A 26718-nucleotide genomic window follows, 5' to 3' on the forward strand; every position below is an offset into this window, starting at 1 on the left:
AAACGATCCAAATTTACGTTTATCTTATTCTCCATCATTTGCTGATTCCAAAAACATATAAATATGTTATATTCGGATTAAAAACAAGCTCTGAAAATTAAATATATAAAAATTATTATCAAAATTAAATTGTCGAAATCAATTTAAAAACACTTTCATCTTATTCCTTGTGGGTTCCTGATTCCAAAAACATATAGATATGATATGTTTGGATTAAAAACACGCTCAGAAAGTTAAAACAAAGAGAGGTACAGAAAAGCGTGCTATCCTTCTTAGCGCAACTACTACCCCGCTCTTCTTGTCAATTTCACTGCCTTTGCCATGAGCGGTGGACTGACGATGCTACGAGTATACGGTCTTGCTGAAAAATGGCATTGCGTTCAGTTTCATTCTGTGAGTTCGACAGCTACTTGACTAAATATTGTATTTTTGCCTTACGCGACTTGTTAGTAGTAAGCCCGTCGTTTCTTTTACTTGTGTTTCTCCAAGGATTTGTGTGTTTCATGAGGAACAGTTCCCGCTTGATGGCGCAAAGGTAAAATATTGTTTTTGTAAGTTTAGACTTGTTGTTTTCTGAAGGTTGTCTGTCTTTGTTTGTTTCAGTCAATAGAGTTTTAGTGCGTAGTTTTTTGGCAGGTGTTGTTATTTTTTCTTCCTTGAAGGTTAACAGTTTAGGAAGGAATCGTTTATGTCTTTGTGGTAATTGTAGTCGCGTGTACACGTTTTGAGATGGGATTGTTATTGTCGCAGTTGTATGTTTCTTTGCTTAATAATTTTGGAGATTACGGCGTTTTAGGAATTAAGGGTTGTTGGCCATTTTGTATGGAATTAAATATGTGTAGATGATTTATCATGGTTTCAGGTGCATGTTAGTTGAATTGTGGTTTATGTATTCTGTCGCAGGGTTTAATTGATACTGTATTATTGTAAGTGTTGAATTGTGGTTGATGTATTCTGTCGCAGGGTTTAATTGATACTGTATTATTGTAAGTGTTGAATTGTGGTTGATGTATTCTGTCGCAGGGTTTAATTGATACTGTATTATTGTAAGTGTTGAATTGTGGTTGATGTATTCTGTCGCAGGGTTTAATTGATACTGTATTATTGTAAGTGTTGAATTGTGGTTGATGTATTCTGTCGCAGGGTTTAATTGATACTGTATTATTGTAAGTGTTGAATTGTGGTTTATGTATTCTGTCGCAGGGTTTAATGATACTGTATTATTGTAAGTGTTGAATTGTGGTTGATGTATTCTGTCGCAGGGTTTAATTGATACTGTATTATTGTAAGTGTTGAATTGTGGTTGATGTATTCTGTCGCAGGGTTTAATTGATACTGTATTATTGTAAGTGTTGAATTGTGGTTTATGTATTCTGTCGCAGGGTTTAATTGATACTGTATTATTGTAAGTGTTGAATTGTGGTTTATGTATTCTGTCGCAGGGTTTAACTGATACTGTATTATTGTAAGTGTTGAATTGTGGTTTATGTATTCTGTCGCAGGGTTTAATTGATACTGTATTATTGTAAGTGTTGAATTGTGGTTGATGTATTCTGTCGCAGGGTTTAACTGATACTGTATTATTGTAAGTGTTGAATTGTGGTTTATGTATTCTGTCGCAGGGTTTAATTGATACTGTATTATTGTAAGTGTTGAATTGTGGTTGATGTATTCTGTCGCAGGGTTTAATTGATACTGTATTATTGTAAGTGTTGAATTGTGGTTGATGTATTCTGTCGCAGGTTTTAATTGATACTGTATTATTGTAAGTGTTGAATTGTGGTTGATGTATTCTGTCGCAGGGTTTAATTGATACTGTATTATTGTAAGTGTTGAATTGTGGTTGATGTATTCTGTCGCAGGGTTTAATTGATACTGTATTATTGTAAGTGTTGAATTGTGGTTGATGTATTCTGTCGCAGGGTTTAATTGATACTGTATTATTGTAAGTGTTGAATGGTGGTTGATGTATTCTGTCGCAGGGTTTAATTGATACTGTATTATTGTAAGTGTTGAATTGTGGTTTATGTATTCTGTCGCAGGGTTCAATTGATACTGTATTATTGTAAGTGTTGAATTGTGGTTTATGTATTCTGTCGCAGGGTTTAATTGATACTGTATTATTGTAAGTGTTGAATTGTGGTTTATGTATTCTGTCGCAGGGTTTAATTGATACTGTATTATTGTAAGTGTTGAATTGTGGTTTATGTATTCTGTCGCAGGGTTTAATTGATACTGTATTATTGTAAGTGTTGAATTGTGGTTGATGTATTCTGTCGCAGGGTTTAATTGATACTGTATTATTGTAAGTGTTGAATTGTGGTTGATGTATTCTGTCGCAGGGTTTAATTGATACTGTATTATTGTAAGTGTTGAATTGTGGTTGATGTATTCTGTCGCAGGGTTTAATTGATACTGTATTATTGTAAGTGTTGAATTGTGGTTGATGTATTCTGTCGCAGGGTTTAATTGATACTGTATTATTGTAAGTGTTGAATTGTGGTTTATGTATTCTGTCGCAGGGTTTAACTGATACTGTATTATTGTAAGTGTTGAATTGTGGTTTATGTATTCTGTCGCAGGGTTTAATTGATACTGTATTATTGTAAGTGTTGAATTGTGGTTGATGTATTCTGTCGCAGGGTTTAACTGATACTGTATTATTGTAAGTGTTGAATTGTGGTTTATGTATTCTGTCGCAGGGTTTAATTGATACTGTATTATTGTAAGTGTTGAATTGTGGTTTATGTATTCTGTCGCAGGGTTTAATTGATACTGTATTATTGTGAGTGTTGAATTGTGGTTTATGTATTCTGTCGCAGGGTTTAATTGATACTGTATTATTGTAAGTGTTGAATTGTGGTTTATGTATTCTGTCGCAGGGTTTAATTGATACTGTATTATTGTGAGTGTTGAATTGTGGTTTATGTATTCTGTCGCAGGGTTTAATTGATACTGTATTATTGTAAGTGTTGAATTGTGGTTTATGTATTCTGTCGCAGGGTTTAATTGATACTGTATTATTGTGAGTGTTGAATTGTGGTTTATGTATTCTGTCGCAGGGTTTAATTGATACTGTATTATTGTAAGTGTTGAATTGTGGTTTATGTATTCTGTCGCAGGGTTTAATTGATACTGTATTATTGTGAGTGTTGAATTGTGGTTGATGTATTCTGTCGCAGGGTTTAATTGATACTGTATTATTGTGAGTGTTGAATTGTGGTTTATGTATTCTGTCGCAGGGTTTAATTGATACTGTATTATTGTAAGTGTTGAATTGTGGTTTATGTATTCTGTCGCAGGGTTTAATTGATACTGTATTATTGTAAGTGTTAAATTGTGGTTTATGTATTCTGTCGCAGGGTTTAATTGATACTGTATTATTGTGAGTGTTGAATTGTGGTTTATGTATTCTGTCGCAGGGTTTAATTGATACTGTATTATTGTCAGTGTTGAATTGTGGTTTATGTATTCTGTCGCAGGGTTTAATTGATACTGTATTATTGTAAGTGTTAAATTGTGGTTGATGTATTCTGTCGCAGGGTTTAATTGATACTGTATTATTGTAAGTGTTGATGTTATATTATGTGACTTATACAGGTGTTTGTGTTTATTTGCAGTATTTTACCGAATTCTTCGAGTTCGAGTTCGATTACGAATACGAATTGAACTATTACAAGAAATGGTGGCTGGATAGCTAGTATAAATAAATAACCAGTAAATTTTCTTGTCTTTTCGCGTTATTTTCTTTGTATCTCCTGCAAGCGAGTCTGTGTCGTGGGTTCTGTCTTCCTTTAAACTGCATGTGCACTCACAGTGTGTGTGCACGGTGTATGTAAGAGAGAGAGAGAGAGAGAGAGAGAGAGAGAGAGAGGGAGAGAGACTGAGACTGAGAGAGAGAGGGAGAGACTGAAAGAGAGAGAGAGAGACTGAGAGAGAGAGAGAGATGGTGGCCCACCCCCAGTCGCCGTCGCCGATAAGTCCTGCACGTGTACGTTTATTTTTAGGTCGCGCCATTTCACGCGCACTTGGTCTGCTATATATGCCCAGACAGTGTCTTTATGTTTTATAGTAAGGCTGCTCTGACATTTGCTCAGAATAATATTTCTTTCGTTAAAAACTTCTGTCAACAGCACAGCAATTTCACTGTCAGTAAATGATGCAGAACGTCCCTCCGTAGCTACTTTCATTTTGGGCACACGTGCCTTGCCTTTTCTGTTGACTGCCATGTTTACAGAAACGTGCGCATGCGTATTACTAGGGATTCCCTCAATTTCCACGACCTTGACCTTAATACTCTCGATGCCACTACTTCGGCGTTGAAGTCAGTTCATGCATAGTGAACAGTTAGGAAGTTAACTTCGGGAGTTCCCACTTCAAAAAGAGGCCTCTACTTCCAGTGTTTCTTACTTCTAGTTGATGCATACTGGCCCAGGGGTGTGCGTGTTTAGGAGTCATCAACTGCCTGCACTTTACATGCCACGGTGGTGACACAGGGGTGGGACATGGATACCCTCTCTGAGTCATCACATAAAGTTGACCCGTGTCCTTTCCGATCTGGATTCGAATCTGAGACCCGAAGATCAAAAGTCCCGTTCTCTACCAACCGAGCTACCAGACCCATCTTTACAAGTGAAACAAGCTAACAAGACGTTAGGTTCATACTAAGCTTCACTCTCAACGACAGCACACACAAAAATCATACCTTGACATGTAACCTGTCATACCTTGACATGCAACCTGTCATACCTTGACATGTAACCTGTCATACCTTGACATGTAACCTGTCATACCTTGACATGCAACCTGTCATACCTTGACATGCAACCTGTCATACCTTGACATGCAACCTGTCATACCTTGACATGCAACCTGTCATACCTTGACATGCAACCTGTCATACCTTGACATGCAACCTGTCATACCTTGACATGCAACCTGTCATACCTTGACATGCAACCTGTCATACCTTGACATGCAACCTGTCATACCTTGACATGCAACCTGTCATACCTTGACATGCAACCTGTCATACCTTGACATGCAACCTGTCATACCTTGACATGCAACCTGTCATACCTTGACATGCAACCTGTCATACCTTGACATGCAACCTGTCATACCTTGACATGTAACCTGTCATACCTTGACATGCAACCTGTCATACCTTGACATGTAACCTGTCATACCTTGACATGTAACCTGTCATACCTTGACATGCAACCTGTCATACCTTGACATGTAACCTGTCATACCTTGACATGTAACCTGTCATACCTTGACATGTAACCTGTCATACCTTGACATGTAACCTGTCATACCTTGACATGCAACCTGTCATACCTTGACATGCAACCTGTCATACCTTGACATGCAACCTGTCATACCTTGACATGCAACCTGTCATACCTTGACATGTAACCTGTCATACCTTGACATGCAACCTGTCATACCTTGACATGTAACCTGTCATACCTTGACATGCAACCTGTCATACCTTGACATGCAACCTGTCATACCTTGACATGCAACCTGTCATACCTTGACATGTAACCTGTCATACCTTGACATGTAACCTGTCATACCTTGACATGTAACCTGTCATACCTTGACATGCAACCTGTCATACCTTGACATGCAACCTGTCATACCTTGACATGCAACCTGTCATACCTTGACATGCAACCTGTCATACCTTGACATGCAACCTGTCATACCTTGACATGCAACCTGTCATACCTTGACATGTAACCTGTCATACCTTGACATGCAACCTGTCATACCTTGACATGTAACCTGTCATACCTTGACATGTAACCTGTCATACCTTGACATGCAACCTGTCATACCTTGACATGCAACCTGTCATACCTTGACATGTAACCTGTCATACCTTGACATGCAACCTGTCATACCTTGACATGCAACCTGTCATACCTTGACATGCAACCTGTCATACCTTGACATGTAACCTGTCATACCTTGACATGCAACCTGTCATACCTTGACATGCAACCTGTCATACCTTGACATGTAACCTGTCATACCTTGACATGCAACCTGTCATACCTTGACATGCAACCTGTCATACCTTGACATGCAACCTGTCATACCTTGACATGTAACCTGTCATACCTTGACATGCAACCTGTCATACCTTGACATGCAACCTGTCATACCTTGACATGCAACCTGTCATACCTTGACATGTAACCTGTCATACCTTGACATGCAACCTGTCATACCTTGACATGCAACCTGTCGTCTACGTTGTCTGGATTCTGCCCCATTAAAATATTTTCCAGTTTGAGATCTCGATGAACAATGCCTGCAACAGAACAAACAATAAGAGTTTCACAAAAAAACGTTTCTTTCACAGAAATGAAGCGGAACAAAAATATAACAGTAGAGTGCAGTTGTAACAAAAGATAACAAATAACACCACAATTGTGATGAAGTCAAATGAAATCAGAAAAAAAATCTGAAAATAAAACAGGTGCCTACATGTATATGTGGCAGGCAGTATATTTTGACTTATAACTTCATTTGTTTGTGTCCTTTAAAAGAATAATCTTTTCATGTGCCTGTGCAGGAATCAGTTGCCTGCTTATTATTTGTTAAAATATGCTTCATTGAAGTGCCTATTGTTTGTATGGCAAGTTTTCATTGGCTTATGAAAACTGTACTCTCATTGGCAGTTTTGTAGCCAATGTTGGCTTGGAAGAATACTTTTTTTAGTGTGAACTAAGTTCACTGCATTTTTGGTATGCTGTCACCTGTCAGTCATTGTTGGCTGTTACCACCTGAAGTCAACCTGTCTGTACAAGGCTCCTTTTGCTGTTTTGGTAAGTGAGATCGTGCTAGTATGAATGCTTTATTTTAGATTATAGATTGACTTAAATGAATTGAATGACAGGACTGTTGAATGAAATTGTTTTATTATAATTGTATGCCACGTTAGTTAGTTCAGTTTGAATGTTTTGGAATTCAGTTGGAAAGAAGGAATGTGAACATAAACTAGTTTGGAGCCAGGCTGCTTCTTTATTTTTGATGGCGTTCACGTTGTTCATAAGTTACTTTCTATTTGAATAATGTGTCTAGGGAAATGTCATTCTCAATTGCTACTGAAAGAAGGCACATGATGTATTTTTATTATTGGAAACAAAGAGTTGGCTTGTGTAATACCTGAGTTTGATACTTATTTTCATTGTCTACATATATGATGTGCACATAGTAATAATTGATGTAATACTTGTAGGTTATGCCCTGGCCAGACCGAGGAGTGAAAAACCCTCATAACTACGACAACAGTATTTTTGAGGTATGCGATATTTATTATTGCGGTGTGACATTCTTTATTTAAGAATGGAGTTCATGTTAAATTATTCTCAGCATGTCAGATTCACATGTTGATGTTGCATTGTATACATATAATATTTACGTGTATGCCGTTTTGTATATATGATTTCTCAGTGAAGCAATGTTGCTGAACTAAATGGAATATTTGATGTACATGTATACTTGTGAGAGCCGTAATTTGTTTTAATGTTAATGTGAATCAAATGAGGTAAACTATTTTATTGATTTACAATCTTAGAACTTTATTGTACTGAAACACCATGTTTTCATTATTTTTTTTTATTTTTTTTTTCCCCTTACACCTGTTCCTTGTCCCGGTGTGCTCTCACGCCGCCCCGTCCCTGCACCCACTGCTCCATCCACATCTGAATTTCGTTCCGCTGCCAGACTTGCCGATTTTACAGACGCTCCAGGGAGGGATGTCGGGTCGCTGCGGTAGGCTACCCTCGGAAGATGACACTGCACTTCTGCTGAGTCACTTCGACGGTGTTCAGTAGTGGGTCTGTCCCGAGCTAACGGACGCAGCCCACTACCTACTATGCCCCCTACTAACGACATTGACTGCTAAGTCTCGGAGCCAGACTGAGTGAGGGTCTCCTCCAGAGAGCAGACCGCCACCACGTCCCTCCGTCGACCCCCCAGAACGTCACACGTTGAAGACTGACAGCAGAAGTACTTTTCAGGGAAGGATGGAACAGGAACACTGAGACCAAGGTCACCATGAGAGCTCCGGGCATGAAGGGCCACAAGAGCAAGGACAATTTATAATTTTTGGATGATTAATGAGATGAGGATGATTATAATGATGATGCTATGGATTTCCAATTTTGGTTTGAGACTACGTGACAGGGCAGCACTGATCTACTCTTACTGTCATAATATATCCTGATGTCAACCAGGCCCGAGAACTGCCGCACCTGCGGTGTTGGTCAGGTATACAGAACCTGAGCACCCTCAAAGTCGCATTCGTTAAGTGAATGACACTCGGCTGTGTGATCCCAGCCTTCCCATAGGAACCATAGCACTTCCACTCTGGGTAGGAGCCGACCGTAGCACGAAAAACCCACATGACCCTGATGGGATTCGAACCCACGACCTCCCGGCCCACAGTCCGATGCGCTAACCACTGCGCTACGGGGGCCGGTCTGTTTTCATTATTTTATTTACATGTGTTTCAGGGTTTTTTCATGCAATTCTTTATGGTGAATAAAAAGCGAAGTCGGATTACCACACCGCCTTGTCCGAGTGCGAGACGGTTACATATATACATGAACTAAGTATAAAGGCAGAGGGTGGGGTGATGGAAGAGAGTCAGGCATTCAGCCAGCCAGCCAGCCAGCCAGACAGCCAGCCAGCCAGCCAGCCAGCCAGACACTGAGTCAGAGAGAAACAAGACACACAGACAGAGGGCGATGCGTCGAGCTCCAGTAAGCATATATTTGTGAAAATTGTTAACTTTCTTTGTTCTTTCCTGCTCTATACATAACATAGCAGACAATGACAAGTTACCATGTTTGTGAAGGTAGGAGATAGCACCAGCCAGCCTCTGTATAATCGTCTTGGTATCCGCCTCGCAGAACCACTTGTGCTCTTTCAACACATCTGCCAGCTCACCCCCTAGACACATTTCCATCACTAGGTACATCCGCTGTTGAAACACAAAGTACAATATCAAGAAATGACAAACAGGATGACAGAAACAAATAAACTGGTTCTTGTTGACTATACAGTCCATACAGACAGATTGGATCTTGTACAATCTCTTGCTACATTGTACAACTTGATCATTACACAGTGGGTTTGTGTGTGTGTGTTTTTTTTTAGGGTGGTGGGTGGTACTGGGAGGTGTAGGTTGGATGGCGGGAGAGGGGGGGTGGATGTTAGTTATCTACCAGGACTATTTGTTGTTGTTTAAATATCAAGAGTACATCTGAGAATTTAACATCTTCCTTACCCTGTGAACTCTGTTTAGATCATATTAACAGATTTATCCAAGCTTTACATGTTCTAATGACAACCTTTTGTTTGTACATGTGGTTCTGCTGCCTGGCTGTAACTGAATTGGGCAGAAAAGTCAGAGAATTTTTCACTGAATTAAAACAATGATCTTCTACCTTCATATGTTTTCAGCTATGCGTGCTAATCTTACACGACAGCCTTTTTTTCTAACATAGCTTCTCCAAACATCACAATATTAAGTTCATGCTGGCATTGTTTAGCAACTGATAGATTTTCAATCAATCAATCAATCAATGAGTCTTATATCGCGCATATTCCGTGGGTACAGTTTTAGGCGCTCTGCAGTGATGCCGTGTGAGATGACATTTTATACGGCCAGTAGATTGCAGCCATTTTGGCGCATATTTACCTTTCACGGCCTATTATTCCAAGTCACACGGGTATAGGTAGACAATTATTAACTGTGCCTAAGCAATTTTGCCAGGAAAGACCCTTTTGTCAATCGTGGGATCTTTAACGTGCACACCCAATGTAGTGTACACGGGGGGAGGTTCGGACACCGAAGAGAGTCTGCACACAAAGTTGACACTGTGAAATAAATTTCCGCCGAACCTGGGATCGAACTCACGCTGACAGCGGCCAACTGAATACAAATCCAGCGCGCTACCAACTGAGCTATATCACCCTAACCCTAATTTTGACTAACTGCAATGATTTCAAGCTTGACACAACCACTTGAACGCAGTTGAAGGAAAAGAAAAAGAAGAAGACTATAACTACTGCAAGTGCAAGGAGTTAAATTATGATATTTGACAGTCTTCATCCTCTTTTTTTCATAATTAACTTATGAGCCAGTCACATGCAGGCTGCAATTTAACTCATTGTCTCCCAGGTATGGATATATCCGTACCCACACATATGGCTCTATCTGACCAAGTACGGATATATCAGCTCAGACTGTTAGCTTCAGTCGCTCCCTGTAACGTGGATCTAACGCCTGCATTCCAGCGTGTTGATACACAGTTGCTACACAATTACCACTATTCTGAGTAACCTGCTGCAGCACAGCTAGTCTCGACTAAAAAAATCTTGGTCAACATAGGTGGGGTAGGAAGTGTCCATCTAACAATCGGTTGAATGTGAGGCAATCACCGACCGACTCACACAAGCAACCCGTCACCTGGCTAAAATTCATTGCATGTCAGCAACACGTTTTGCTGAAGCAGGTTTCAATCCGCTCTGGCAATGTTCAAACATTGCTCCCACCCTTCCTAAAAATATCTGTCAGCATAAGGCCTTCACATGAAAGTTATTATCTGACGGTCCTCCACCATGGTACACGCCTAAAATGTTACCCAAGTATCTGAGTACAGAACTGTTGTTCCGGAAAGTCTTGAATCGACAAAGAAGTTGTCCACCATTTCTTCAAGGCATGATGTGAAGGTTGAATCGGTGCTTATTGATTGGTTGAGAGTATTGGGCCATCCCCATATCATTGTAAAAAAAGCAGCAGGCTCTATCCTCTAAAGCTAGGACGTACAGCATCATCGCTTGCAATTGCATCGCATTTTGTTGGTATGCATGAACCCAAGCGTGTGACAGGACAAATTGCAGCGTGTGACAAGGGCTTTAGTGAAAACTGGCTCCAGCACACAAACCTTGGGTGACTCTATGACCTCGTTGAGGTGAATGACGTGGGGGTGGTTGACACTTTTCAAGATGGCCACCTCCCGTTCCACTAACTTTATGGCTGAGCTGCCCGCCTGAAAGTGATTGCAGCAATTTTGTAAAAGACATATACTTATGACAAATTATAATGCAAAAAAAAATGCACACACAAAATGGAATTTGTTTTCGCTCTCTCATTCATGAAAAATGCACCCAGGGCTTTTTGGGTCGCTGTATGTCAAACTTTAAGCTTGACAAGAGAATATGAGGAGAAACCTGAAAAGGGACAAAACCATAAGCACACCAACATTTAAATTAAAAAATGTCTCTAACATATTTATCAGGGCATCAAATCCTTTTAACTATCTAAATCTTACAGCCCCCCCCCCCCCCCCCATTACCCCAGCCACCACAATCCCAAGTTAACAAGTTTAAACACAAGTGTACATACACATCCTATACAATCTCATGCTCCCCCCCCCCCCCCCCCTATCCCAAGCTAACAAGTTGAAACACAACTGTACATACACATGCACACATCGCATGCCTCCTTCCCCCCCCCCCCCCCCCCATTACCCCAGCCACCACAACCCCAAGCTAACAAGTTGAAACACAACTGCACATACACATGCACACCGTATACAATCTCTTGCATTATTACCCCCCATCCACCACAACCCCAAGCTAACAAACTCAAACACAACGGTACACACACATGCACAACAAGTTGAAACACAACGGTACATACACATGCACAACAAGTTGAAACACAACGGTACATACACATGCACAACAAGTTGAAACACAACGGTACACACACATGCACAACAAGTTGAAACACAACGGTACACACACATGCACAACAAGTTGAAACACAACTGTACACACACATGCACAACAAGTTGAAACACAACGGTACACACACATGCACAACAAGTTGAAACACAACGGTACACACACATGCACAACAAGTTGAAACACAACGGTACATACACATGCACAACAAGTTGAAACACAACTGTACATACACATGCACAACAAGTTGAAACACAACGGTACATACACATGCACAACAAGTTGAAACACAACGGTACATACACATGCACAACAAGTTGAAACACAACGGTACACACACATGCACAACAAGTTGAAACACAACGGTACATACACATGCACAACAAGTTGAAACACAACGGTACATACACATGCACAACAAGTTGAAACACAACGGTACACACACATGCACACTGTATACCATACCTTCTCCTTGTTGATACTTTTGATGGCCCATTTGACTCCCGTGGACCTGTGCGTGGCCTCGTACACCTTGCCAAAGTTGCCCTGCCCTATCTTGTTGCCCACCTGTGAACGACAGGTAAAGTCAATACCCACCCAGCGGATCAGTCTGGCATGCAGGCCCTGGCATTTTGTTAGTCTATCAAAGTGGAGATCAAATCTCTCCCCAAACACACAAGCCAGAAGCCGAGGCATTCTTTCGGTGCCAATCTGCTTCCCTAACCTGTAAGCTAAACTCTGACTGTAAGCTTGACCTTAGGCCCAGGTTAGTGGTGGAAACTGTTCAGCATGATTAGTCTGCAAGGACAGTGTGGTACTGACAGGTATGTGTTGTGTTCCGCTGATTGAAATCATTCAACACTGTGTGCATGCACGGGATGTGTCAGTGTTTGAATGACATCACACGCATGGTGAATTGGTTGAATGACATCACACGCATGGTGAATTGGTTGAATGACATCACACGCATGGTGAATTGGTTGAATGACATCACACGCATGGTGAATTGGTTGAATGACATCACACGCATGGTGAATTGGTTGAATGACATCACACGCATGGTGAATTGGTTGCGCGCATGCATCGGACCTCTGTATCGTTTGCTGGCCTATGTCACGTGTGTACTGGAGTGTGTTAAAAAGCGTGTCAAAGAGTGTGTGTGTGTGAGTGTGCGTGTGTGTGTGCGTGTGTTTGAGTGTGTGTGTGTGTGTGCGTGCGTGCGTGCATGCGCAGGGGGAAGGATGGTGAGAAGAGAGACTTACAACGAGGACTAAAACCTCCGGCTGAGCCAGCCAGACAGGCGGTCAGAAAGACAAACAGTATGAATAAAAGGAAAGAACAGGTCAAGACAGTGTCACACAACAAACAGCTGCAGAAACCCTATCATCCACAAGACAGAGATCAACAGAAAAGTAGTGCATGACAGGAAAACATCTGACAAACTGAAGACCGCATCAAACAGAAAGACGACTTAGCTCTCACAACAAACATGTAAGATGTAACAAAAATCAAGATAAGACAATGGCCACCTTCCAAAACCTAGCACATAAACATTACTTCGTGAATCTTTGGTAAGAAGGAGAAGTCTATACAAAAGAGATGATATGATGACCAGATCAACAAGAGGCGAAGCCTTCAAGGCTCAAGAAATCGACAAACAGTAACACAAACTCAATCACTCCGTCACACATACACACACACACACACACACTAAGCATAGGTGACACTGTGCAAGAAAGCGAGACACTAGATCTAGATCTGTCTGTCTGCATGTAGCCTACTTACAGACACGACTGCCAACCAGTCTCGGCACGCTCAAAATAACAATGACCGAGACATTCCTTCGCGTGACGTCTTACCCTCTTACGCCATAATGTGACGTCTTCAAATGACGAAATGTTAAAGTTTCTACCACAGACATACACACGCACGCACGCACATACGCACGCACAGACAGACAAAGTTACGATCGCATAGGCTACACTTCGTGAGCCAAAAACAGTGAAATGTCCAAACATCCACCATCATCATCATCAAAATCATCATCGTCATCGTCGTCGTCAATCATGGCTACTATGTTTAAAAATAAAGCACAGTCTATGTAATTGATGTTTTTGATGGAATGCCCCCTTTCAACACAACTCCAATTTCCCTCTTTAATAATTATACCCTTTGTTGCTTGTGAGAGTGTGATGTGTGTTTGTTTAAGTTGCTTGTGAGAGTGTGATGTGTGTTAGTTTAAGTTGCTTGTGAGAGTGCGATGTGCGTTTGTTTAAGTTGCTTGTGAGAGTGTGATGTGTGTTTGTTTAAGTTGCTTGTGAGAGTGTGATGTGTGTTTGTTTAAGTTGCTTGTGAGAGTGTGGTGTGTGTTTGTTTAAGTTGCTTGTGAGAGTGTGATGTGTGTTAGTTTAAGTTGCTTGTGAGAGTGCGATGTGCGTTTGTTTAAGTTGCTTGTGAGAGTGTGGTGTGTGTTTGTTTAAGTTGCTTGTGAGAGTGCGATGTGCGTTTGTTTAAGTTGCTTGTGAGAGTGTGATGTGTGTTTGTTTAAGTTGCTTGTGAGAGTGTGATGTGTGTTTGTTTAAGTTGCTTGTGAGAGTGTGATGTGTGTTTGTTTAAGTTGCTTGTGAGAGTGTGATGTGTGTTTGTTTAAGTTGCTTGTGAGAGTGTGATGTGTGTTTGTTTAAGTTGCTTGTGAGAGTGTGATGTTTTTTTAAGTTGCTTGTGAGAGTGTGGTGTGTGTTTGTTTAAGTTGCTTGTGAGAGTGTGGTGTGTGTTTGTTTAAGTTGCTTGTGAGAGTGTGGTGTGTGTTTGTTTAAGTTGCTTGTGAGAGTGTGGTGTGTGTTTGTTTAAGTTGCTTGTGAGAGTGTGGTGTGTGTTTGTTTAAGTTGCTTGTGAGAGTGTGGTGTGTGATTGTTTAAGTTGCTTGTGAGAGTGTGGTGTGTGTTTGTTTAAGTTGCTTGTGAGAGTGTGGTGTGTGTTTGTTTAAGTTGCTTGTGAGAGTGTGGTGTGTGTTTGTTTAAGTTGCTTGTGAGAGTGTGGTGTGTGTTTGTTTAAGTTGCTTGTGAGAGTGTGGTGTGTGTTTGTTTAAATTGCTTGTGAGAGTGTGGTGTGTGTTTGTTTAAGTTGCTTGTGAGAGTGTGATGTGTGTTTGTTTAAGTTGCTTGTGAGAGTGTGATGTGTGTTTGTTTAAGTTGCTTGTGAGAGTGTGATGTGTGTTTGTTTAAGTTGCTTGTGAGAGTGTGATGTGTGTAAGTGCGCGTGTGTGTGTGCCAGTGTGTGTGTGTGTAAGTGCGTGTGTGCCCATGTGCGCTCATGCACGTGTGTGTCCAAGCACACCCACAGTAATCTAACCTTTCTTGTGTGTGTGTGTGTGTGTGCGTGTGCATGCGTGCATGCGTGCATTCATGAATGTGTGTGTGTGCTCGCGCGGGCATGCGTGTGTGCGTGCATGTGTGTATGAGGGTGGAGGGAGCTGATTATGAAGAAGAAGACAAGTCGCGTAAGGCGAAATTACTACATTTAGTCAAGCTGTGGAACTCACAGAATGAGACTGAACGCACTGCATTTTTTCACAATGACCGCGTAGTCCGCCGCTTGTGCATAACGGAGTGAAACTGACGAGCCTGTTCAGCGCGGTAGTGGTTTCGCTGTGCTGCATAGCACGCTTTTCTGTACCTCTCTTCGTTTTAACTTTCTGAGCGTGTTTTTTATTCCAAACATATCATATCTATATGTTTTTGGAATCAGGAACCGACAAGGAATAAGATGAAATGGTTTTTAAATCGATTTCGGAAAATTAATTTTGATCATAATTTTTATATTTTTAATTTTCAGAGCTTGTTTTTAATCCGAATATAACATATTTATATGTTTTTAGAATCAGGAAATGATGAAGAATAAGATGAACGTAAATTTGGATCGTTTTATATTAAAACAAAATTAATTACAATTTTCAGATTTTTAAATGACTAAAGTCATTAATGAATTTTTAAGCCTCCAAGCTGAAATGCAATACCGAAGTCCGGCCTTCGTCAAAGATTGCTTTACAAAAATTTCAATCAATTTGATTAAAAATGAGGGTGTGACAGTGCCGCCTCAACTTTTACAAAAATCCGGATGTGACGTCATCAAAGACATTTATCGAAAAAATGAAAAAAAACGGCTGGGGATATCATACCCAGGAACTCTCATGTCAAATCTCATAAAGATCGGTTCAGTAGTTTGGTCTGAATCTCTTTACACACACACACACACACACACACACACACACACACACACACACACACACACACACCACGACCCTCGTCTCGATTCCCCCTCTATGTTAAAACATTTAGTCAAGTAAAAATAGGCAGGCAGTTGACCCACATCATAGTTGTCTTTGATCATGCCATCATTGCCGATGCGGGTGTGGGCGATGACCTTCTCCGCACTGCTTTTGCGCGGATTGCAAGCGGTGGAGGAGCTCTTGTTCATGGTGCCTTGTCACTGGCACGCCGCGTCACGTTGATTCACATCTGTAACACACAGAGGAAGAGATGTTCACACACACACACACACACAGACACACATATAGACAGACGTGGCGAAACAACGGCACATGTACAAAGAGAGAAGCAGACGAACAGAAACACCCAGAAGCACAAAGAAGCACACACACGTATCTACACGCACTCACGCGCACACAAAAACACGTGCGCACACACACACGCACCTACACACACACACTAAATAAATAAATAAATGTACAGAGAGAGAGAGAGAGAGAGAGAGAGAGAGAGAGAGAGAGAGAGAGAGAGAGAGAGAGAGAGAGAGAGAGAGAGAGAGAGAGAGAGAGAGAGAGAGAGAGTTGAAATGAATTGAAATGAAATTAACTTTATTTGTTGACTAGGACTCCAATTTTATGCTCAACAACCCAAATGAGAATAAAGGCCAAAGTCTATCACACAAAATGACACGGTTTACATCAAGTAATATAATATTATACTGTATCCACGCGTAGACAAGAGTATATCATCGCTTATCTTCCGCCTTTACAGCAACACAAAGGAGTATATCGCTCATCCTCACCTTGCACGCCTGATGACAGTCAACCCTTTTTGCAGGCCCGACCTTGTTTTGCGCGACAGTGGAACCCCTTTTCAAGACCCCCCAATGTAAGACTCGCTCCCATATTACACCCTGTTTTCTTGTTCATGCACCTCTCTCAATTTACATCACATGTAAGACTCCCTAGCTCCCTATTAACTAATTAAGACTCCCTAGCTCCCTATTAACTAATTAAGACTCCCTAGCTCCCTATTAACTAATTAAGACTCCCTAGCTCCCTATTAACTAATTAAGACTCCCTAGCTCCCTATTAACTAATTAAGACCCGATTTCCTCAGATAGTCTTCTTCTTCTTCTTCTTCCGCAGAGGACTGGGTTCTAGCGAACGTCTCAGAGTCGTGCGATAGTCCTGGGACTTTTGACTTTTAAAAGGGAGGTTCCACTGTACTTGACAGGTGCAAGCTAAAGACTGACGTTTAGTTGTTATGTGGCGGGGTCCCTGCCCCGAGGTGCTTTATGGAATATCTTGTTGACGGGGGATTAAAGAGTTCCAGCCCCCATAAACAAGCCATAATCACCTTCACACGCTCCTCGCCGTCTGCGACCTGTCCAAGCTGTGTGAACGAGTGGACACTAACGACGTCTTCATTGGATCGGAGACATCTCTATCTGATATCAAGGACCCAGGGGTGGGACTCTATTGTGATGAAAAAAGAGGAAATCCCTTTTTTATAGGGGGGGTTTGGGGGCATGCTCCCCCGAATTTTGTTTAAATGGTACATTAAAATCTGTACAATCTGGTGCATTCTGAGACTAAAATTCAACTCGTTTGGATTGGATTACCCTCAGCACCATCGTCGTCGTCGTCGTCCTTAACACCATCCCCCTTCTTCCTCCTCCTCCTCCTCTTCCTCCTCCTCATCAACATCATCATCATCAACATAATCATCATCCTCCATCACAAAATTAAAGAAAAAAAATCACACAACAATGGTAACATTGTAATGGTGCATACTTACGTAATGAACCATGTGTGCATAATCCAATACTGGCAATAGTATGATTCAATGCATTGAAGCACAAAATGACTATTAGTTATCAGGAGTTTTCAGTCAGCACAATTTAACTCTCAAGCCTCCAGTGTTCTGTTCCATCTTCACTTCTCTCCATATCATTCAGTCAACAAGTTATAGATACTGTGATGAAGTCCGACCCCTGACCTGGACCGTACACCCCCCCCCCCCCCCCCCTGTCATCTCCCTGTTCTTTTCGGAAGTCAGGTCCAAGAAAAGACATTTTTCTTTGCTACGCTAGTAGAATTTTCGGTCATATGTAAAAAAAATATTACCCTCATAATTGAAGAACACCCTCTCTCTCGCTCTCGCTCTCGCTCTCTCTCTCTCTCTCTCTCTCTCTCCGCAGTCACTGCCAGTCAGTGCTGTTCATAGGGAATTCCAAAATGTCCGTCACCCAACCCGTGTGGGCCCACGCGCACAAAGTCTGTTATTTTATCATCATTCAACGTCAGTAGTCAGCATTTAAATCAACAAGGACTTCTCGAAAGGATATCTGCGCACTGAATACAAACAAACAAATGTCTCATTGATATATAATACGAATGTTTTACTTTCCTAACATTAATTTTGCAAGCAGGTAGAGAGGCAGTCAAACCTCTTAAACCCTGTCTTTCCCAAAGTTTTCTCTTTTTTTGCGATTATACTGTTGGGTCTGGTCTGTAACCTGGACATGGCCGTTGAAAAGGACTTTTTATTGTCAATTTTAACGTGCAAAACATCCCTATTCTCGGCAGTGTCTGCGGTCTCCGGTCCACTCAACGGACACTATCTCATGGAAAATCAAGCTGTTTGATGCAAGCGATAGGCACATCGACGGCCTTTCTAACAGCACAATTGATTTGACAAAGAACAGCCTACCAACACGATCCACACACAAACACACACGTATGCTTAGTTTCTTTTGACAAGTACATAGGTTTCAACAGCTAACTCTGCAAAACAACCCAGAAGGAAAACCCCACCTCTGCAATACCACAGTTCCCAGTCCTGTTTTGATGCATCGTCAAAACATTAACTCCCTGACAATGAACAATCACACTCACGCAAGAGGCACTTGACACTGAGATTTGGAGTGTGTGTGTGTGTGTGTGTGTATGTGTGTGTGTGTGTGTGAGTAGGTGTTCGTTGAAAACATGCGTGCGTGTGTATATTTGTTGGTGGTTTCCATTTTTCTGAACTAACTTCGTGTGTCTATGATTTCACAGTCACGCCACAAGTGAAGCCCCCCCCCCCCCCCCCCCCCCCAAAAAAAAAACCCAAAAAAAACAAGTCGCGTAAGGCGAAATTACTACATTTAGTCAAGCTGTGGAACTCACAGAATGAAATTGAACGTAGTCCGCCGCTGGTGCAAAAGGCAGTGAAAGTGACGAGCCTGTTTGGCGCGGTAGCGGTTGCGCTGTGCTTCATGGCACGCTTTACTGTAGCTCTCTTCGTTTTAACTTTCTGAGCGTGTTTTTAATCCAAACATATCATATCTATATGTTTTTGGAATCAGGAACCGACAAGGAATAAGATGAAAGTGTTTTTAAATTGATTTCGAAAATTTTATTTTGATCATGATTTTTAATTTTTTTAATTTTCAGAGCTTGTTTTTAATCCAAATATAACATATTTATATGTTTTTGGAATCAGAAAATGATGAAGAATAAGATGAACGTAAGTTTGGATCGTTTTATAAAAAAATTATTTTTTTTACAATTTTCAGATTTTTAGTGACCAAAGTCATTAATTAATTTTTAAGCCACCAAGCTGAAATGCAATACCGAAGTCCGGCCTTTGTCGAAGATTGCTTGGCCAAAATTTCAATCAATTTGATTGAAAAATGAGGGTGTGACAGTGCCGCCTCAACTTTTACAAAAAGCCGGATATGACGTCATCAAAGACATTTATCGAAAAAAAAGAAAACGCCCGGGGATATCATACCCAGGAACTCTCATGTCCAATTTCATAAAGATCGGTCCAGTAGTTTAATTACTCTGAATCGCTCTACACACACACACACACACGCACACACACACACACACAAACACCATGACCCTCGTCTCGATTCCCCCTCTATGTTAAAACATTTAGTCAAAACTTGACTAAATGTAAAAACCGCTCTTACCTTTGTGACACGCCGCCGCTGACTGACTCGCACCCATTAAGTCTTCACAAAATGGGACTAATCCATTAAAAGAGTGTAGTGCAGCGTCGCTAAGTGGCCAGTGCCGTGCACTCACACACATAACCTCGCCGGCTCTGTCAACACAGCTAACCTCCCATCGACAAGCTGAGCACCTCTATCAATATTGTATCTCCGCCAACAACCCGCTTTTCTACACACTGACAAGGTGGCGTGTCCCGTCTTCTACAGTTTCAGGACAGGCTCTTTTTGTCGCACTTTATCTTGATCAGCCGCTTAAAGCTCTTACCCCCTCCCCCCATTCCCTCCCAATGAATAATAAATACAACTCAACCCCCCCCCCCCCCCCACCCAACCCTCTACCCTAACACCCAATGCACAACAGACAGACACTCAGTTTTAAACACAGTGGAACCCACCCCCCCCCCCCCCCCCCCCGATGATTGGTTTGTGGTGTTGATCTTGACTATATGTTTTTATATCGCTTCACGCGACTTGTTTCATGCTGATAACTAGCTTGTTTTCTTGCAAAGAAGCCTTTACCTTGCGTTTCCCGTGACCTTCGACTTGGCTCCGACGTCCAGATGGGACAGATTTTCGCGAACACACGAGTTGAACGGGGTGAGAACAAAACTGGACATCGGCTTTCGCCATTCGGTTGTCGCTTTCCGGTTACGTGCGATGAACAATTAGAACATGATAGGGGAGAATAGATGAATGAGAGTACGCGTGAACAGATCTTAATTGTGTTGTAAGAGCTGTGGTCATTTTCCATTTTGTTTCATTTTCTTACTTTATTATCCCATCGCGTGAAAAGTCGGGTCGCTTCCTCCCAGTGGAAAGCTAGCAGCAACAGAGTGGCGCTACCCAGGTGTGTGCGTGTTTAGGTGTAATCAGCCACCTGCACGTATGGCAGAATGACCGAGGTCTGTTACGTGCCACAGTGGTGACACGGGGTTGGAACATGGATACCGTCTCTGAGTCTGCACATAAAGTTGACCCGTGTCCGTCACAGCCCGGATTCGAACCCGTGGCCTCAGGATCACAAGGCCAGTGCTCTACCCAACTGAGCAACCGGGCCCCCATTTCACATGGATTTGCACTCGAGAACATATATCAACGGGCACCTGTGGGCAGATTATGACCAGCGCACTGTTCAACAGTTGTGATAATCCCGCGCTAATTCGCACGGAAGACCGTTGGCCCTGATGAACACTGTTTTGAGGAAACCTACCACTCACATGAGCCTTGCACCTTGCTACATTAATAGCTAAGCAGTTTAAACCTGTCATAGTATTTGCCCCACAGTCGATATATTCATGCTACCTGCGTATGGTATAATCTCTGAGAGTCATCATGGGTTGCTTTGTGTGTTTGTTCCTTTCCTTTTCATGTAATGGCTGGACTCTGGGGAAAGGGGGGGGGGGGGGGGCAAAGACGTGACCAGTAGTTCCAACACTCAGGTGAACAGTCCCGACACCTAGTTAATACTGGTGGAAAATCTAACAAAGGCAACACGTCCGGAACTGGGGCTCGGGGTGAGAAGGAAGGGGGGGGGGGGGGCACAAAAATAGGCGGGGTGGGAGGAGGGGGGGTGGATTGGGGGTTAAGAAAAACATTGAGGCAAATGCACAGGCATAGACAGAAACTAGAACAGTAGTTACTTAATCCAAATGAACAGCCTGTGTATGGTGCACTCTCTCCATGAAAATCCAACCACATGTGTAACACTCGATCGCAATTAAAACAATGTTTCGTAGTACCAATCATATAACATTCAGTCGTGTAAATGAAATGAAGAGAAATAATATCGACATTACTACGGCACGATGAGCTCTAACTTCTTTTAGTTTTAACATATCAAAACTCAATATCTGGCTATCACCGCTTTTAACCGTACTGAAATATTGCACACAGAAATATCTTAAGACATACCACCCGCGTAGCTGGATCAGTTCTAGGAATGAGGAAATATGAACGGGATCTTGTCATAATTGTTGATATACGATCTTCAAAGCTATAACCTCTCTGAAAGGGCGCACATGAGACCCCCATTTCAACATGCATTACAGCGCTGGCTTTTGGTGCACCGGGAAAACGTTGACATGAAGATAAGAAGCTAAACCTCGTTCCTAGCTAGAGTGGAGCCCCCATTTTAAGAGCCCCCATTTTAAGAGCCCCCATTTTAAGAGCCCCCATTTTAAGAGCCCCCATTTTAAGAGCCCCCATTTTAAGAGCCCCCATTATAAGAACCCCCATTTTAAGAGCCCCCATTATAAGAACCTCCATTTAAAGAGAACCCCTCCTTGAAACCTTGAAACGTTCTCATCATAATTATGTTGTGGAAACTTAGCTCCATTCTAAGACCTTGAAACGTTCTCATCATAATTATGTTGTGGAAACTTAGCTCCATTCTTAGACCTTGAAACGTTCTCATCATAATTATGTTGTGGAAACTTAGCTCCATTCTAAGACCTTGAAACTTTCTCATCATAATTATGTTGTGGAAACTTAGCTCCATTCTAAGACCGCCTCCTCTGCAAGACCTAACTTCCTCAGGATGTTTTTTGGTCTCACAAGGTCGATCTTTGTAAAAAAATGTTTTTTGGTCTCACAAGGTCGATCTTTGTACAACAATGTTTTTTGGTCTCACAAGGTCGATCTTTGTACAAAAATGTTTTTTGGTCTCACAAGGTCGATCTTTGTACAACAATGTTTTTTGGTCTCACAAGGTCGATCTTTGTACAAAAATGCTTTTTGGTCTCACAAGGTCGATCTTTGTACAAAAAAATGTTTTTTTGTCTCACAAGGTCGATCTTTGTACAAAAATGTTTTTTGGTCTCACAAGGTCGATCTTTGTACAAAAATGTTTTTTGGTCTCACAGTCACAAGGTCGATCTTTGTAAAAAAAATGTTTTTTGGTCTCACAAGGTCGATCTTTGTACAAAAATGTTTGTTGGTCTCACAAGGTCGATCTTTGTACAAAAATGTTTTTGGTCTCACAAGGTCGATCTTTGTAAAAAATGTTTGTTGGTCTCACAAGGTTGATCTTTGTACAAAAATGTTTTTTGGTCTCACAAGGTCGATCTTTGTAAAAAAATGTTTTTTGGTCTCACAAGGTCGATCTTTGTAAAAAAAAAAAAAACTGTCATCACAAGCCTTTACGTCGCACGAAACCCACACGGAGGAAAGTTCAAGCTCATGTCCTGATTTGGAACAACCCATAAACGCATTTTGTTTTTACTCCGACGCTGAGGGGGGTCTGGGAGGGGGGTCGGGGATGAATCAATGCTGTGCATTCAGTGAATCAATGCTGTGCATTCAGTGAATCAATGCTGTGCATTCAGTGAATCAATGCTGTGCATTCAGTGAATCAATGCTGTGTATTCAGTGAATCAATGCTGTGCATTCAGTGAATCAATGCTGTGCATTCAGTGAATCAATGCTGTGCATTCAGTGAATCAATGCTGTGCATTCAGTGAATCAATGCTGTGCATTCAGTGAATCAATGCTGTGCATTCAGTGAATCAATGCTGTGCATTCAGTGAATCAATGCTGTGCATTCAGTGAATCAATGCTGTGCATTCAGTGAATCAATGCTGTGCATTCAGTGAATGTGCATTCAGTGAATCAATGCTGTGCATTCAGTGAATCAATGCTGTGCATTCAGTGAATCAATGCTGTGCATTCAGTGAATCAATGCTGTGCATTCAGTGAATCAATGCTGTGTATTCAGTGAATCAATGCTGTGCATTCAGTGAATCAATGCTGTGCATTCAGTGAATCAATGCTGTGCATTCAGTGAATCAATGCTGTGCATTCAGTGAATCAATGCTGTGCATTCAGCAGTCGTGCGATCATGTGTCCGCTGCATTCATTTCAGTCCTACTCCGGATCTTTGTCACCACGACCAGCACTGTTCTCGTCCTCATTACCCGGCCATAGCACGTGCAACCTAACCATGGAGACTAACAACACGCGACAAACACCCCGGTCATTTCCCTATAAGATTTCAGTTACAGAGGTGAAGGCGTTTGGCGAAACTGGAGACCTTAATACCCGATATTTCTACGTCTGGTTTTGAACGCTGGAGAAAGAACGGGAACATAGTGACGTCACAGTCAAGCTAGACGTTCGATAGCGCCAAAGTAGGTGACCACGGGATGGCAGAATCAATTCTGACCTTTCTTATACTCTCCTCGTACTAAAAAAAAGAAAAGAAGAAGGGGTACGTGGAACTGGAACTTCACACAGTCTGTAGACTACCGTCTTCACGTTTAAGCCGCAGCGGTAGTCCGTAATAAAGCGAGACATTTTTAAACGCTGAACCTGACGACGCAAGTCTCTCAGCAGGTGAAAGGAAACGGAGAGTGGTTGTGAAAGGAAAGATCGACCCCGGGTGGGAAGCATTAATTAGACATTCGTACGCGCGACTAATCTTTCATGACGGCCATGAAGGAAACTCCCTTCTGCGGTGACAGTGTGCGTTTTATAATCAGTCTGCCTTGCAACAGATAAAAACAAAGAGTTCATCAACACTACGAATCTTAATTCCCAATAAAATAAGGATCCGACAAGATGACGTACCTTAACACGTCATGGGTGTTCAACGGTTGGAACTGCAGACGTATATTCGCTAACAAGATACAAGATACAAGAAGTTTTATTGTCCTCATCAATACAAGGAAATTTGGCAACCACTACAAATAAATCGCAATCATTTTTTTTTTTTTTTAACATTATGAATTGACACGGCAGTTCATAATGCTGGGATTGTTGCCATGGTCACTGCACCAATTGCTCAGTCTTGTTTCAGCTTGTTGCTGGTTGCTGCTGGAGACTTGCTGGAGGTGTTGCTGTACGTTTGCTACCTGGCTGCTTGCTACCTGTTTGCTGTTGAAGACGGGCTACACTGTTGCTGTCCTTTGTTCTACGGCTGTTACTGGTGTTGCTCCAACTTTCACCCGTATGCTCCACTGCGTTTCATCGAATGGACCCTGGCTACACTGAGAGTGAGAGTTGAGTGCACCCATGCGTAAACGCCCCCCACCTTGTCATCTTTCTAACCCTTTATGAAGAACTTTGAGTTGCGACAACGTGGAGTGTTAACGCCTGTACAGACTAAGACTTTTTTTACAGAGCAGCTAAGTGTTTTCTAACTTTACACGGTTCAGCGTGTTCTTATTATTTCATAAACTCTAACTGGCTTTTGTCAGTTATTATTGCTTTACGACTTGGTCGTTTTGGGCTTACACTTACACTTTTGGCTTCACGAGAAGAGGGAGGTGGAGAGTTAGTGTATATAAACAGACGTCTAGAACTTATACTTTTGTTGACTCCAACTTTTTTGTGTGACTGCGAGTGTGGATCGTGGTGTGGTTAGTCAGTTAGCAGTAATTGACCGTTTTAGTGACAAATACGGTGGGGTGATCTCAGTTTAAAATCATGAACTTCGCAACAAAAGTAACATGAATAAAACAAAAATCAAAATAAACCTGTACACACAACAGAAATTCACAAAATGAGGGTTGTGTCTCAGAACAAGTGCTTGCAATTGTATGTCGTGCAAACAGTTGAACCTTGTTTCAAGTTAATCAACTGAGAACCTTTTTTCAACTGAGAACCTTTTGTCTGCAGTGGGGTGAAAACTAAACTGAAATGAATCTCTCTCTCTCTCTCTCAACTTCCACGTGATCAAAACATTGTTCAGTTACCACTCTAAATGCACTGCCAACACATGCACAGCCAGCGTGACCCCCCCCCCCCCCCCCTGGAAATAAAATCAAGAAATCTTACACTTTTTACTTGTAAGCCTGCACGCCGCCAGCAAAGACTCGCCCTAATCAACACTTCTGAAGCTAATCCTCTTTCCCTAACAAACACGTTTTTCGCGAGGTCAACTGCCTTATCATACAGGTATGCGAACGCATACTTTCTTTCTTTTTTTTTTTTGGGGGGGGGGGGGCAGGGGGACGCATACTTAATGCACCTGCCAAGACACTAGAGTTCTAAAACAACTCCCTTCATGAAATTCCTTCTCAAAACAAGGCGTACTTCACATACAATTAAGACATCCCCAAATCAGGACGGTCTATGCACATTTGTACTTCCGCGAGACACTTCCACAGCTAACAATATTCTGTGAAAACTTCCAGTTCCATAACTGACAATGGCCTAGACACACTTCCACAAGACAACACTTTCATGCAGATCCACGAGTAACTCACAAATACACACTTCTGCAACGAACTCTACACATACTTCCACAAACTTACAAAAGAAAAATGTGTACTTAACACCAGTACGGGCAACATTCTATATGAATGTCCATCCACTGAATCTACAAGCATCACAATTCACAATAGTAAGTCCACCACAACGGTCTACACTCACTTCCACAAATTAACAACGGTCTATACGCACATCCACCATAATTACATACGCACACGGTTCTCGTTGAGCAATTTTAAGCTCTCCATGAGCTCTCATTTCTTCACTACCAGAGTTGTTAATGGTTGGAATAATTTACCGTCTAACATAGTCACATCAGGAACACTTAATATTGTTAAAATTTCTCTGGATAGATATTGGAAACAATTTATGTTTGAGGTCGATTTGAACCGTTAATAAAATTCAATAGAAAGCATGCTAGAAATAAACGCTGTACACTTATAAAATACAAGAAGG

The 26718-nt window shown here is 41.7% G+C and overlaps 1 protein-coding gene across 1 annotated transcript in view; it reads right to left on the reverse strand.

Annotated features, from left to right (window-relative positions):
- Window positions 1-26718, reverse strand: part of LOC138961359 (serine/threonine-protein kinase 33-like) — a 73832-nt gene that overhangs the window by 42729 nt on the left and 4385 nt on the right. The window contains exons 2-6 of the mRNA XM_070332971.1: window positions 16150-16298; window positions 12247-12348; window positions 10977-11081; window positions 8869-9007; window positions 6246-6328 (exon numbers count right to left, since the gene is read on the reverse strand). Coding sequence (XP_070189072.1) covers window positions 6246-6328; window positions 8869-9007; window positions 10977-11081; window positions 12247-12348; window positions 16150-16257 — 537 coding nt within the window. The 5' untranslated portion in view covers window positions 16258-16298. The remainder of the gene's footprint in view (window positions 1-6245; window positions 6329-8868; window positions 9008-10976; window positions 11082-12246; window positions 12349-16149; window positions 16299-26718) is intronic.

The sequence above is a fragment of the Littorina saxatilis genome, linkage group LG3 (assembly GCF_037325665.1).
Source record: "Littorina saxatilis isolate snail1 linkage group LG3, US_GU_Lsax_2.0, whole genome shotgun sequence".
Classification (NCBI taxonomy): Eukaryota; Metazoa; Mollusca; class Gastropoda; order Littorinimorpha; family Littorinidae; genus Littorina; species Littorina saxatilis.